The sequence below is a fragment of the Chenopodium album genome, chromosome 22, assembly GCF_948465745.1.
Source record: "Chenopodium album chromosome 22, dcCheAlbu1.1, whole genome shotgun sequence".
Lineage (NCBI taxonomy): Eukaryota > Viridiplantae > Streptophyta > Magnoliopsida > Caryophyllales > Amaranthaceae > Chenopodium > Chenopodium album.
The window spans coordinates 6338103-6350657 of NC_137855.1; the positions used below are offsets into that span (position 1 = coordinate 6338103).

Genomic DNA, 12555 nt, shown 5'->3' on the forward strand with positions numbered 1-12555 from the left:
CAGAACTATAAACCAAAACAAAACTACAAAAGTCTTAACTTTGTGCTTCTAGGAAGGCATGGAAGGCCATCTGGGCATCTTTGTTATTGTCTTTGTCATCTTCCTTGTTGTCATTGTCATCGTCATTCTCAAACACGAAGGCAGCTGTCACTGGGGACTGCATATCGCTCACGCTACACCTTAGCAGCTCCATTGGCAAATCAAAGAAGAGGTTTGCAGATTCTCCTTCCTCATTCTCCAAGGAGGAGGCCCAAGACCCACACTCAAACTTCTCCAATGAGACTCTCCTCGATATTGCCATTGGTTCGCTCTTGCACGATGCTTGTGTCATTGTTGATGCTGTTGAGATGGATCTTACAGTTTTGCCCTTTCCTCTAGGAAGGAAAAGGCACAACTTCCCGCATTTAAATTTTTCCTCCGGAAAATTTGGGTCTCTACTTTTGCTCCTTTTCATTGTACTGCTATGGCGATCTACATTGCCAGGTCCAAGTGGTGGCTTGGAAAAGCCACCATGTTTATTACTATTATTGTTGTTATTATTACTACTACTGCTCTGATCTTTTCCCGAGTTGTGGCTTGATTTCTCAAGCCAGAGATCAAAATCATCTACAGGACCGCTTGTTCTCCCTTCACCAAGAGACTTGCTCTTCCGCGTGTTAGCCTCCACCATAGCAAGGTGCGTATCATCCATCACAGACTGCATTCTCGAGAGATTATTTCGAGGAGCAGCAGCAGCCTGTTGGCTATGATTCTTTTGATACTTTTTATATAAACTTTCTGGGGAAGAAGAGTTGGAGCCTGGAAGACTCGAGCTCACAAACTTGAGCTTTGGTGGTGGTGAAGGAGACGGTGGAGCATTAGGGCCCAAATTCTGATTAGTAGGAGGAGAAACCAGTCGAAAGCTGGCTTGCCTTATTGTGTTTGACCCTTGCAATGAAATAGGGTCAACCGAGATCTGTTTCTCCCTTTCCGAGCTATCCCTTGTAAGGACAGCTCTGGGGGGCTCAATAGCAAAGAACTCAGCTCCCTTCTCATTATCAATAGTCATAAAAATACCGGCCTCATCATCACTGAAGTTGCTGCCGTTTGAGTACCGAGCACTGTCGCCTTTAGAGGATGTGCCCATGACAGAAGAAGGAGAAGGATGCATATTTTGTGTATGTTATATTTTGTACTTCGTATATAAAATAAAACTCATAAAGGATGATTGATTGAAATTTGAATAAATGCAAGACAAATAAGAGTATGTATGCAATGAATATATAAACAAGAACGTGCATGGCATATATTTTCATTGCTAAGATAGTGATTTCCATGTCTTTGCCGGCGAATATAATAATAGGTTGACATAAAATTTATTCCCAGATTTATTCTTCATTAGATGAGGTCAACTCCAACTTTGTATAGTAAATAAATTAATCAATTTTGTTTACCTTTGCTGGTAATTACATTAACAATTTAATTAATTAAATAAATCTGTACACCTTTGCCGGTAATTACATTAACAAATTAATTAAATAATTTTGTTTAACTTTCCTTTTCCAACAGAAGTTCTGATTTGCAGCTGTTTCATACATACCAGGGACTAGATAAAATTACATTTAATCAGAAGAGAGTCCGGATGCTTTGTAGCGAATGTTGTTATACAAGGCTTTTGTTGCTGAATTAGTACTTCTAAGCTCAAATTTTATACATTCTATCCCTGGCTTCTGGTAAAACGGACTAGGAGATCCCTGCAATACTGATATTGCATCTGTTGGCTTGTTTAAGTTTCACCGAGGCCTGTCTTTGATTATTGTTTGACGATTTGTAGGCAGTGTGTGCAGTCGGGATAGAATGATTGTAATTTTAGACTAAAGAGTTATGGACTTAAGCAATGTATTCCTGAGTCCTGACTAGCTAAATTTAATACATTTGTGGATAGTAGTTTTCAATAGATGATAGACCAGAAGATTTCACAATTCTTGCTGTCATGTTTCCCTTAGCAGTTTACACTATGTCATTTGCTAAGTTACACATTCATGCTAGCTTCAAAAGCCCTTATAAGTTTTCAAGAACTTGATATTCTATTACAAACATGACTACATGAGAGATGACTTTAGTGAACGTCAGCTAGCTTAGTTGTTTAAAGTTTTACAGGTAACACTCAAGACTTCATATCGATTTCACTACAATAAAAGCACGCAAATGGATACAAAATACAATATCTGCTTCCATGAGCACCATACAAGTTAAAGCAAGCTCAAAAAGAAGTAAAATCAAATGTTCCAAATCACAGATATTAATGCTTTTTCCTACAATTAATCAAAAGTTACACATTAAATATATGAATTACTGATTCACAAGTCACTCACAATATCTGTGTACACCTCTGCCACAGCTGATCATATATATATGCTTTAGTCATTGCTCCTTCCATTTTTCCTGATTATCACTTGCTCAGTTTTCCAAAAATATTTTTAGCAATTTCTTGTCTGCATCATCGATATTTGGATCAGTGAGTAAGCCCACAAATGACGATATAGTGTGATTGTCAGCAGCAAACTCTTTGTTTCTCATTAAGCCAATAAGCTCTAAAGCTCTCCTAACATCCTTACCATCTATAAATCCTCTAATAATTGTATTGAAAGTGCGTTCATTTGGAAAGCATCCATTGTCCTCCATATTCTTCAATAATTCATCGGCTTTTGCTAGCAACCCTTCTTTACAAAACCCTTTTATCGTTATGGTGTAAGCACACACATCATGCAGTCCATTAGCTGTGAGAAAGGAGAAAATGTCCACTGCTTCTCTAAGGCGATTAGCTTCACACAAACCATCCATTAGGATATTGTAAGTACAAATATCAGGGACCACTCCAGTATTCCCCATATCCTTCATTGTTGCAATTGCCTCGTCAATTTGTGCATTCTTACACATGCCATCAAGTAATGAGTTCCAAGTTATTACATTTGGCTTTAGTCCATGAGCTTCCATTTCGTTGAAAAACTGGTGTGCAAGCTTGAGCTGATTGTCTTTGCACAAGGCATCTATAAGAGTGTTGTACGTGATAACATTAGGGGTTAATCCATTAGAATGCATCTCTTGGAGCAGACCAAGAGCTCTATCAATCTTTTTAGACTTGCAGTAGCCATTGATTAAGCTGTTGTAAGTAATTACATCAGGTTTGCAACCATTTTCAACTATCAAATCCATAAGCTTTTCTGCCTCATCCATCTGCCCACGTAAACAATACCCGTCCAATAAAGCATTGTATGTAATAATATCGGGAACCAGACCTTGACTTGTCATGGATTCAAATATGGCCCGTGCTTCATCGACCATTCCTCCTTTACAATAGCCATTGATTAAAATGTTGAAAGTTACAACATCAGGTTTGCAACCATCTTTTACCATCAAATACATGAGCTTTTTTGCCTCACCCATCTCACCATGTAAACAATATCCGTCTAACAAAGTATTGTAAGTGATGATATCGGGAACCAAACCTATGTTAGTCATGTTCATAAAAATGTCCCGTGCTTCACCAACCTTGCCTTCTTTACAATACATATCAATCAACGTGTTGTAGGTCTCAATGTCAGGAGTTATGTTGTTCCTCAACATCTCAGTCAGCATTTCTTGGGCCTCTTTCTGTTGCCCCAAAGTGCACATACCTCGAATTAAGGTATTAAAGGTGACAACATTAGGGGAAATTCCCTTGACTTTCATCTCCTTGAAAAGGCAGAGAGCCTGAGGTAAGAACTGGTTTTTACAGAGACTATCAAGGATGGTGTTGTAAATGACAAGATCAGGCATAAAATGGCCATAAGACTCCATATTTGTAAGGAGTTTGAGAGCACCGGCATTATCACCGGACCTACAGAGACCTTTGAACATAGAACCATAGGTGACTAATGTGGGTTGGAAGCCAAGCTTGAGAATTTTATCCAACAAATGAACGGCTTTGTTGAATTGATTGGAATGAATGAAGCCATTGATGAGAGTAGTAAAGGTGACAATATCAGGCTGATAACCAAGCTTAATTGTAATAGAGCACTGTATGTTATAATATCAGGAACCAATCCTATCTGAGTCATGTATTCAAAAATGTCCCGGGCTTCACCAACCTTGCCATCTTTACAATACATGTCAATCAACATGTTGTAGGTCTCAATGTTAGGAGTTATGTTGTTCCTCAACATCTCAGTCAGCATCGGTGATAATACATGTCAATCAACATTTCTAAGGAGTTTGAGAGCACCGGCATTATCACCGAACCTACAGAGACCTTTGAACATAGAACCATAGGTGACTAATGTGGGTTGGTAGCCAAGCTTGAGAATTTTATCCAACAAATGAACGGCTTTGTCCAACTGATGAGTATGAACGAAGCCGTTGATGAGAGTATTGAAGGTGACAATATTAGGGTGATAACCAAGTTTAATAATGTTGGCGAGAACAGAAAGCCCGAAATCAACAAAGTCCAAACGACAGTAGCAATTAGCGAGGATGGTAAGGGAATAATGATCTGGACGAACACCTAACAAATGTAGCTGCCTGTAAAGAGAAATGACAGTGGAGAAAGGGGGGTGGGGTTTAATCTTACAAATGGATGATAATAGTTGATTGAAATCGATAATACCAGGAAGTGGGCGAATCAATTTCATATGATCAAAAAGAGAAAGGGGGGTTTCAACATCAATAAACCCTAATTTGGATTGCTGTCTAACAAATTTAAGAAACAATTTGGGGTCATCAAAATCAAAATCAACATCAACATCAACATCAACATACTTGGTTTGTTTGGGACGATAAGAGTAAAATCGGGAATGAAATAGAAAAGGAATGCAAGAGGAAAGATGGAGAAGATTACCTAAAAATGGCGAAGAAGCAGAAGCAAGTGAAAGTAAAGCTTTGGTCATCATCATCGTCTCACTCCCAGAACCAACTGCAAGTAAACCAACTGAGAGGGGTTTGAACAATTCAATGAGCAGTAATTTGAAAGCGTTGCTCTGAGCAGTTAGAGATTACATGCATGAGGCATGAATGGGAAGATAGAAGTGATAATGTGATATTACTCATGCCTAATTCTTGAACCGAAAAAGATTCAAGAATGATACTACGGAGGGAGTTGAAGGAGTGAAATGGGTGCTGGGATATTTTTTTTTTTTTATAATTTTATTTGTTTGATATTATTCTCTTTTGTTCTTGTTTACCTTAATTTTTTTTTTTTTTGAGAAAACTTGTATGAAATTTTTTTGACCTTTTTACGCCCGGAACTAAAAAGTGTCAAGATGTTTACCATGGTCCCTAATACCCTCCAGGAGTCCGATTGGGTGGGTGGAACCAACCAATTTGCCTTAAAACAGTCAATTTACCCGTTCGAAACTTGTACCGATTTCGTGAACTCGAGCCTACCACGGACATTTATGACAACATTAAATGGTCATATATGGTTCCAAACGTCATTATATGACCCTAAGATGTATCCCTTAGGGTCTCAAGACTTTTCTCCACCGGGCCCCATAACCTCAAAAATTCCTCAAAAAGCGCGGATAACAGCCTGCAATATTGGAATTTTTTGACCTTTTATCGCAAGGAAGTAAAAAGTGCCGAGATGTTTAGCATGGTCCCTAATACCATCCGGGAGTCCAAATGGGTGGGTGGGACCATTCAATTTGCCTTAAAACGGTCAATTTACCCGTTCAAAACTTATACCGATTTCGTGAGCTCGATCCTACCACGGACATTTATGACAACATATAATGGTCATATATGGTTCAAAACGTCATTATAAGACCCTAAGATGTAACCCCTACGGTCTTAGGAATTTTCGCCATCGGGCCCATAACCTCAAAAATTTCTTAAAAAGCGTTGATAATAGCCTTCAATTTTGGAATTTTTTAACTTTTTTTCGCATGGAAGTAAAAGGTGCCGAGATGTTTACCATGGTCCCTAATACCCTCCGGGAGTCCAATTGGGTGGGTGGACCATCCAATTTGCCTAAAAACGGTCAATTTACCCGTTCGAAACTTGTACCGATTTCGTGAACTCGAGCCTACCACGGACATTTATGACAACATTTAATAGTCATATATAGTTTCAAACGTCATTTTATGACCATAAATTTTATCCCCTAGGGTATAAAGACTTTTCTCCACCGAGCCCCATAACCTCAAAAATTCCACAAAAAGCGTGGATAATAATAGCCTTCAATTTTGGAATTTTTTGACCTTTTTTTGCTCGAAAGTAAAAATTGACGAGATGCTTACCATGGTCCCTAATACCCTCCGGGAGTCCAATTGGGTTGGTGAAACCTTTTAATTTGCCTTAATACGGTCAATTTACCCGTTCGAAACTTGTACCAATTTTGTAAACTCGAGCCTACCACGGACATTTATGACAACATTTAATGGTTATATATGGTTCCTAACGTCATTATATGACCCTAAATTTTATCCCCTAGGGTCTAAAGACTTTTCTCCACCGAGCCCCACAACCTCAAAAATTCCTCAAAAAGCGTGGATAATAGCCTTCAATTTTGACCTTTTTTCGCCCGGTAGTAAAAATTGCCGAGATGTTTACCATGGTCCCTAATACACTCTGGGAGTCCAATTGGGTTGGTGAAACCTTTTAATTTGCCTTAAAACGGTCAGTTTACCTGTTCGAAACTTATACCGATTTCGTGAACTCGAGCCTACCACGGACATTTATGACAACATTTAAAGGTCAGATATGGTTCCTAACGTCATTATATGACCCTAAATTTTATCCCCTAGAGTCTCAAGACTTTTCTCCACCGGGTCATATAACCTCAAAAATTCCTCAAAAAGCGTGGATAATAGCTTTCTATGTTTGAATTTTTTGACTTTTTTTCCCCGAAAGTAAAAATTGCCGAGATGTTTACCATGGTCCCTAATACCTTCCGGGATTCCAATTGGTTGGGTGGAACCATTCAGTTTGCCTTAAAACGGTCAATTTACCCGTTCGAAACTTGTATCGATTTCGTGAACTCGAGCCTACCATGGACATTTATGAAAATATTTAATGGTCATATATATATGGTTCCAAACGTCATTGTATGACCCTAAGGTTTATCCCCTAGGGTCTAAAGACTTTTCTCCACCGGGCCCCATAACCTCAAAAATTCCTCAAAAAGCGTGGATAATAGCCTTCAATTTTGGAATTTTTTGGCCTTATTTTGCACAGTATAAAAAATGTCGAGATGTATACCGTGGTCCCTAATACCCTCTGGGAGTCCAATTGGGTGGGTGGAACCATTCAATTTGCCTTAAAACGGTCAATTTACCCGTTCGAAACTTATACTGATTTCGTGAACTCGAGCCTGCCACGGACATTTATGTCAACATTTAATGGTCATATATAGTTCCAAATGTCATTATATGACCCTAAGATGTATCCCCTAGGGTCTTAAGAATTTTCTCCACCGGGCCCATAGCCTCAAAAATTCTTCAAAAAGCGTGGATAATAGCCTTCAATTTTAGAATTTTTTGACCTTTTTTCGCACGGAAGTAAAAAGTGTCGAGATGTTTACCATGGTCCCTAATACCCTCTGGGAGTCCAATTGGGTTGGTGAACCTTTTAATTTGCCTTAAAACGATCAATTTACCCGTTCGAAACTTGTACCGATTTCGTGAACTCGAGCCTACCACGGACATTTATGACAACTTTTAATGGTCATATATGGTTCCTAACGTCATTATATGACCCTAAATTTTATCCCCTAGGGTCTAAAGACTTTTCTCCATCGAGCCCCACAACCTCAAAAATTCCTCAAAAAGCGTGGATAATAGCCTTCAATTTTGGAATTTTTTGACCTTTTTTTGCTCGAAAGTAAAAATTTCCGAGATGCTTACCATGGTCCCTAATACCCTCGGAGTCCAATTGGGTTGGTGAAACCTTTTAATTTGCCTTAATACGGTCAATTTACCCGTTCGAAACTTGTACCAATTTTTTGAACTCGAGCCTACCACGGACATTTATGACAACATTTAATGGTCATATATGGTTCCAAACGTCATTTTATGACCCTAAAATGTATCCCATAATGTCTCAAGAATTTTTGTCACCAGGCCCCATAACCTCAAAAAATCCTCAAAAAGCATGGATAATAGCCTTCAGTTTTGGAATTTTTTAACCTTTTTCGCCCGATAGTAAAAATTGCCGAGATGTTTACCATGGCCCCTAATACCCTCTGGGAGTCCAATTGGGTTGGTGAACCTTTTAATTTGCCTTAAAACGATCAATTTACCTGTTCGAAACTTATACCGATTTCGTGAACTCGAGCCTACCACGGACATTTATGACAACATTTAAAGGTCATATATGGTTCCTAACGTCATTATATGACCTTAAGATGTGTCCCCTAGGGTCTCGAGATTTTTCGCCACCGGGCCCCGTAACATCAAAAATTCTTCAAAAAGCGTGGATTATAAGCCTTCAATTTTAGAATTTTTTAACCTTTTTTCGCCCGGAAGTAAAAATTGCCGAGATGTTTACCATGGTCCCCAATACCTTTCGTAGCCCAATTGGGTGGGTAAAACCGTGGAACCATTCAATTTGCCTTGAAACAGTCAATTTACCCGTTCGAAACTTGTACCGATTTCGTGAACTCGAGCCTACCACGGACATTTATGATAACATTTAATGGTCATATATGGTTCCAAACGTCTTTATATGACCCTAAAATGTATCCCCTAAGGTCTCAAGAATTTTCGCTACCGGGCCCCGTAACCTCAAAAATTCCTCAAAAAGTGTGGATAATAGCCTTCAACTTTGGAATTGTTTGACCTTTTTTCGCCCGGAAGTAAAAATCGCCGATACGTTTACCATGGTACCTAATAACCTCCAGGAGTCTAATTGGGTGGGTGGAATCATCCAATTTGCCTTAAAACAGTCAATTAACCCGTTCGAAAATTGTACCGATTTCGTGAGCTCAAGCCTACCACAGACATTTATGACAACATGTAATGGTCACATATGGTTCTATACAGCATTATATGACCATGAGATTTATTCCCTAGGGTCTCGAGACTTTTCTCCACCGGGCCCCATAACCTCAAAAATTCGTCAAAAAGCGTGGATAATAGCCTTCAATTTTAGAATTTTTTAACCTATTTTCGCCCGGAAGTAAAAATTGTCGAGATGTTTACCATGGTCCCTAATACCTTTCGGGAGCCCAATTGGATGGGTGGAACCATCCAATTTTCCTTTAAACGATCAATTTACCTGTTTGAAACTTGTACCGATTTCGTGAACTCGAGCCTACCACGGACATTTATGACAACATTTAATGGTCATAGATGGTTCCAAACGGCATTATATGACCCTGAGATATATCCCCTAGGGTCTAAAGACTTTTCTCCACCGGGCCCATAACCTCTTAAATTCCTTAAAAACCGTGGATAAGCCTTCAATTTTGGAATTTTTTAACCTTTTTTCGCACAGCAATAAAAATTGCCGAGATTTTTAACCATCCAATTTGCCTTAAAACGGTCAATTTACCCGTTCGAAATTTGTACCGATTTCGTGAACTTGAGTATACCACGGGCATTTATGACAACTATAATGGTCATATATGGTTCTAAACAGCATTATATGGCCCTGAGATTTATCCCCTAGGGTCTAAAGACTTTTCTCCACCAGGCCCCATAACCTCAAAAATTCCTCAAAAAGCGTGGATAATAGCATTCAATTTTGGAATTTTTTGACCTTTTTTCGCTCAGGAGTAAAAATTGCCGAGATATTTACCATGGTCCCTAATACCCTCCGGGAGTCCAATTGGGTGGGTGGAACCATCCAATTTGCCTTAAAACGGTCAATTTACTCGTTTCGTACACGCCTCTTGTATTGGCTATAAGCTTTCACGGAGCCTGTATGTAGTCGAATAATGATCATATATGGGTTGATACAATATTTTTTTACCCTTGGATGCATCCCGTAATGATCCGTGAAATTTCGACACCGGGTTCCGACATCTCCTAAATCGCTCCGATTTCGTGTATTATAGCCTTCATATTTTGCTTCCGTATATTATTTTTTCACCCGGCGAGTTCATGCATCCAAGTACTTCCAAGGGTTCACAAAGGGATTTGGGAGTCATAAACAGTGCTCGGAACCATCTAATTCATCCTTAATCATCATGTCTTAAGGGCCTTTGGAGTCGTAAATAGTGCCCGGAACCCGGTATGCCTTGTCCTTGGGTGCACATGCCACACGGCCCCTTGTACCATCCAACATCCCAACACTTAGGCTTTGTGACTTGTCTTAATCCCGTACTTTGCATTTTTTAGCATACGAGATGCATCACTAATCTCGTTTTAATTTCCAAAATATAGGTATTTTTAGGGAGTAGAGTAGGGGGAGGGACGAATCGAAGCGACATAGGGCTGAATCTCAGTGGATCGTGGCAGCAAGGCCACTCTACCACTTACAATACCACGTCGCGTATTTAAGTCGTCAGGAAAAGATTCAACCTGTCGCTTGGTAGAAGTTGTACTAGCTTCAGGGCGGCTCTCACGGCACATCCACCGCGCGAGCTTAGCCTACGACACGTGCCCTTGGGGGGCGAAACCCCTACTATAGGACGACAATCGAGCGGTGGGCGCATGAGTCGCTTCTAGGCTGGATTATGACTTAGAGGCGTTCAGTCATAATCTAGCATACGGTAGCTTCGCGCCACTGGCTTTTCAACCAAGCGTGATGACCAATTGTGTGAGTCAATGGTTCCTCTTGTACTAGGTTGAATTACCATTGCGACACTGTCATCAGTAGGGTTAAACTAACCTGTCTCACGACAGTCTAAACCTAGCTCACGTTCCCTATTGATGGGTGAACAATCCAACACTTGGTGAATTCTATTTCATAATGATAGGAAGAGCTGACATCGAAGGATCAAAAAGCAACGTCGCTATGAACGCTTGGCTGCTACTAGCTATATCACTTTTCTGACAACTCCAGCTTTAAATTCAAAAGGTCTAAAGGATCATTAGATCACGCTTTCACGGTTCGTATTCGTATTGAAAATCAAAATCAAACGAGCTTTTACCCTTCTGTTCCACACGAGATTTCTATTCTCGTTGAGCTCATCTTAGGACACCTGCATTATCTTTTAATAGAGGTGCCACCCCAGCCAAACTCCCCACCTGATAATGTCCTCCGTCCGAATCGGCCCGCATAGCGGACCTTAGGTCTAAAAGGATTGCCCCGCTTCCGACTCACGAAGTAAGAAATATGTATATATTATATAGTTATTTTCTATTTTCTAACAATGAAATGAAAAGGAAAAAAAATAGCATTCATAACGTTAATAATATAAGCATCCATAAGCTTCTCTCATTCTCTAAACCCCAAGCCTCTATTGTTGAATTTTGGAGAGGCTTCTATCAGTTTGAATTGGGTGAAAGCCTCCAATAATCTTTGTTTCTTGTCTTCGATCTTTTTCTCTTTGATTTTATTAGGTTTATAATAAATCTTCCTCATTGTTTTAATTGGTGAAGAATGATAAGATGTGGATCGCAAAATTTATCAATTTCTCGATACTGTCAAATGAATTAGATAAAAATCATCCTCAATACAACAAATCGTTAGATTATTGTCTCTTCAAAAAGGTTGTAGATTCTAGCGATGTAAGCGAAAGTTGTTCGACAGTGAAAGATCTACTCTATGACTGTACGGAGTAGTTTAATAAATCAAATGAATTCTTTATTTGATTCAATATGTATTCGTTAAATTCGAAAATCTTTTGCTTTTCATAAAGCAGAAAACAAAAACCCACACAAACAGAATTAACTCTATCGATTACTGGAGGTGGGCAAAATAGAAAATGAATTAAACTTGGAAATTAGTGTTTAATGCAAACCCAAAATACAATTCACATTCCCCAATTCAACTTCAATTAAACTACATATAACAGCTCAGCTTAGTCAGCCAATGAGAACAAGCTCTAAATCAACCAATCTAAGCTGAAATTACCTATTAACTACAGAATCGAAATGAATATAAGCATTATAAAGAATTAAAGTACGTGGTCAACTGGTGAAGTACTCCTACCAATTTAGCCTGTTGATTTCGGTTCAATTGTGACATTTTTTTTTTATCTTTTTTTAATTTCTTTGGGATTTGGTAACTTTTTGAGAATAACAGAAAGCAGCCTATCAATTACACTACTTCAACTAATTTTGTAAAAAAAAAAAAAAAAAAAAAAAAAAAAACCTAATCACTCACAACACTTAAGGGGCCGTTTGGTTCAGACGGGGTAAACGGAATGGAATCAAGAAAGGGATTGAGGGGGAAAAGAAATGATACCCTTTGATGTAGTACACTAGTACGTTGTTTGGTTACATAAGTAATAAGTTGTCTTCCACCAAAACTTACAGTTTCTCCCTCATATTAATGGAGCACCATCCACACTTCAAGCCTTATCCCTTCCCGGCCCTATTATCACCGCTACCTTCACGTCGCTGCCCCTCTAAGGCACCATAACCGACATTTTCTCTCTCATCTTATTTAGTACCTCCACCATGAAATATATATACTTGTAAAATCAAAGGT

The 12555-nt window shown here is 39.1% G+C and overlaps 2 protein-coding genes and 1 pseudogene across 2 annotated transcripts; all 3 read right to left on the bottom strand.

Moving 5' to 3' along the window:
* Positions 1–34: 34 nt before the first annotated feature.
* On the bottom strand, positions 35–1150 carry LOC145603814 (uncharacterized). Its single transcript, XM_081659801.1, has one exon. The coding sequence runs from the start codon at positions 1148–1150 to the stop codon at positions 35–37; it is 1116 nt and encodes a 371-aa protein (XP_081515927.1).
* Positions 1151–2281: 1131 nt separating this feature from the next.
* Positions 2282–4799, bottom strand: LOC145605420 (uncharacterized). Its single transcript, XM_081661467.1, has one exon. The coding sequence runs from the start codon at positions 3877–3879 to the stop codon at positions 2440–2442; it is 1440 nt and encodes a 479-aa protein (XP_081517593.1). The 5' UTR covers positions 3880–4799; the 3' UTR covers positions 2282–2439.
* A 5573-nt stretch (positions 4800–10372) lies between these two features.
* On the bottom strand, positions 10373–11344 carry LOC145606491 (25S ribosomal RNA; annotated as a pseudogene).
* Between the last annotated feature and the right edge of the window lie 1211 nt (positions 11345–12555).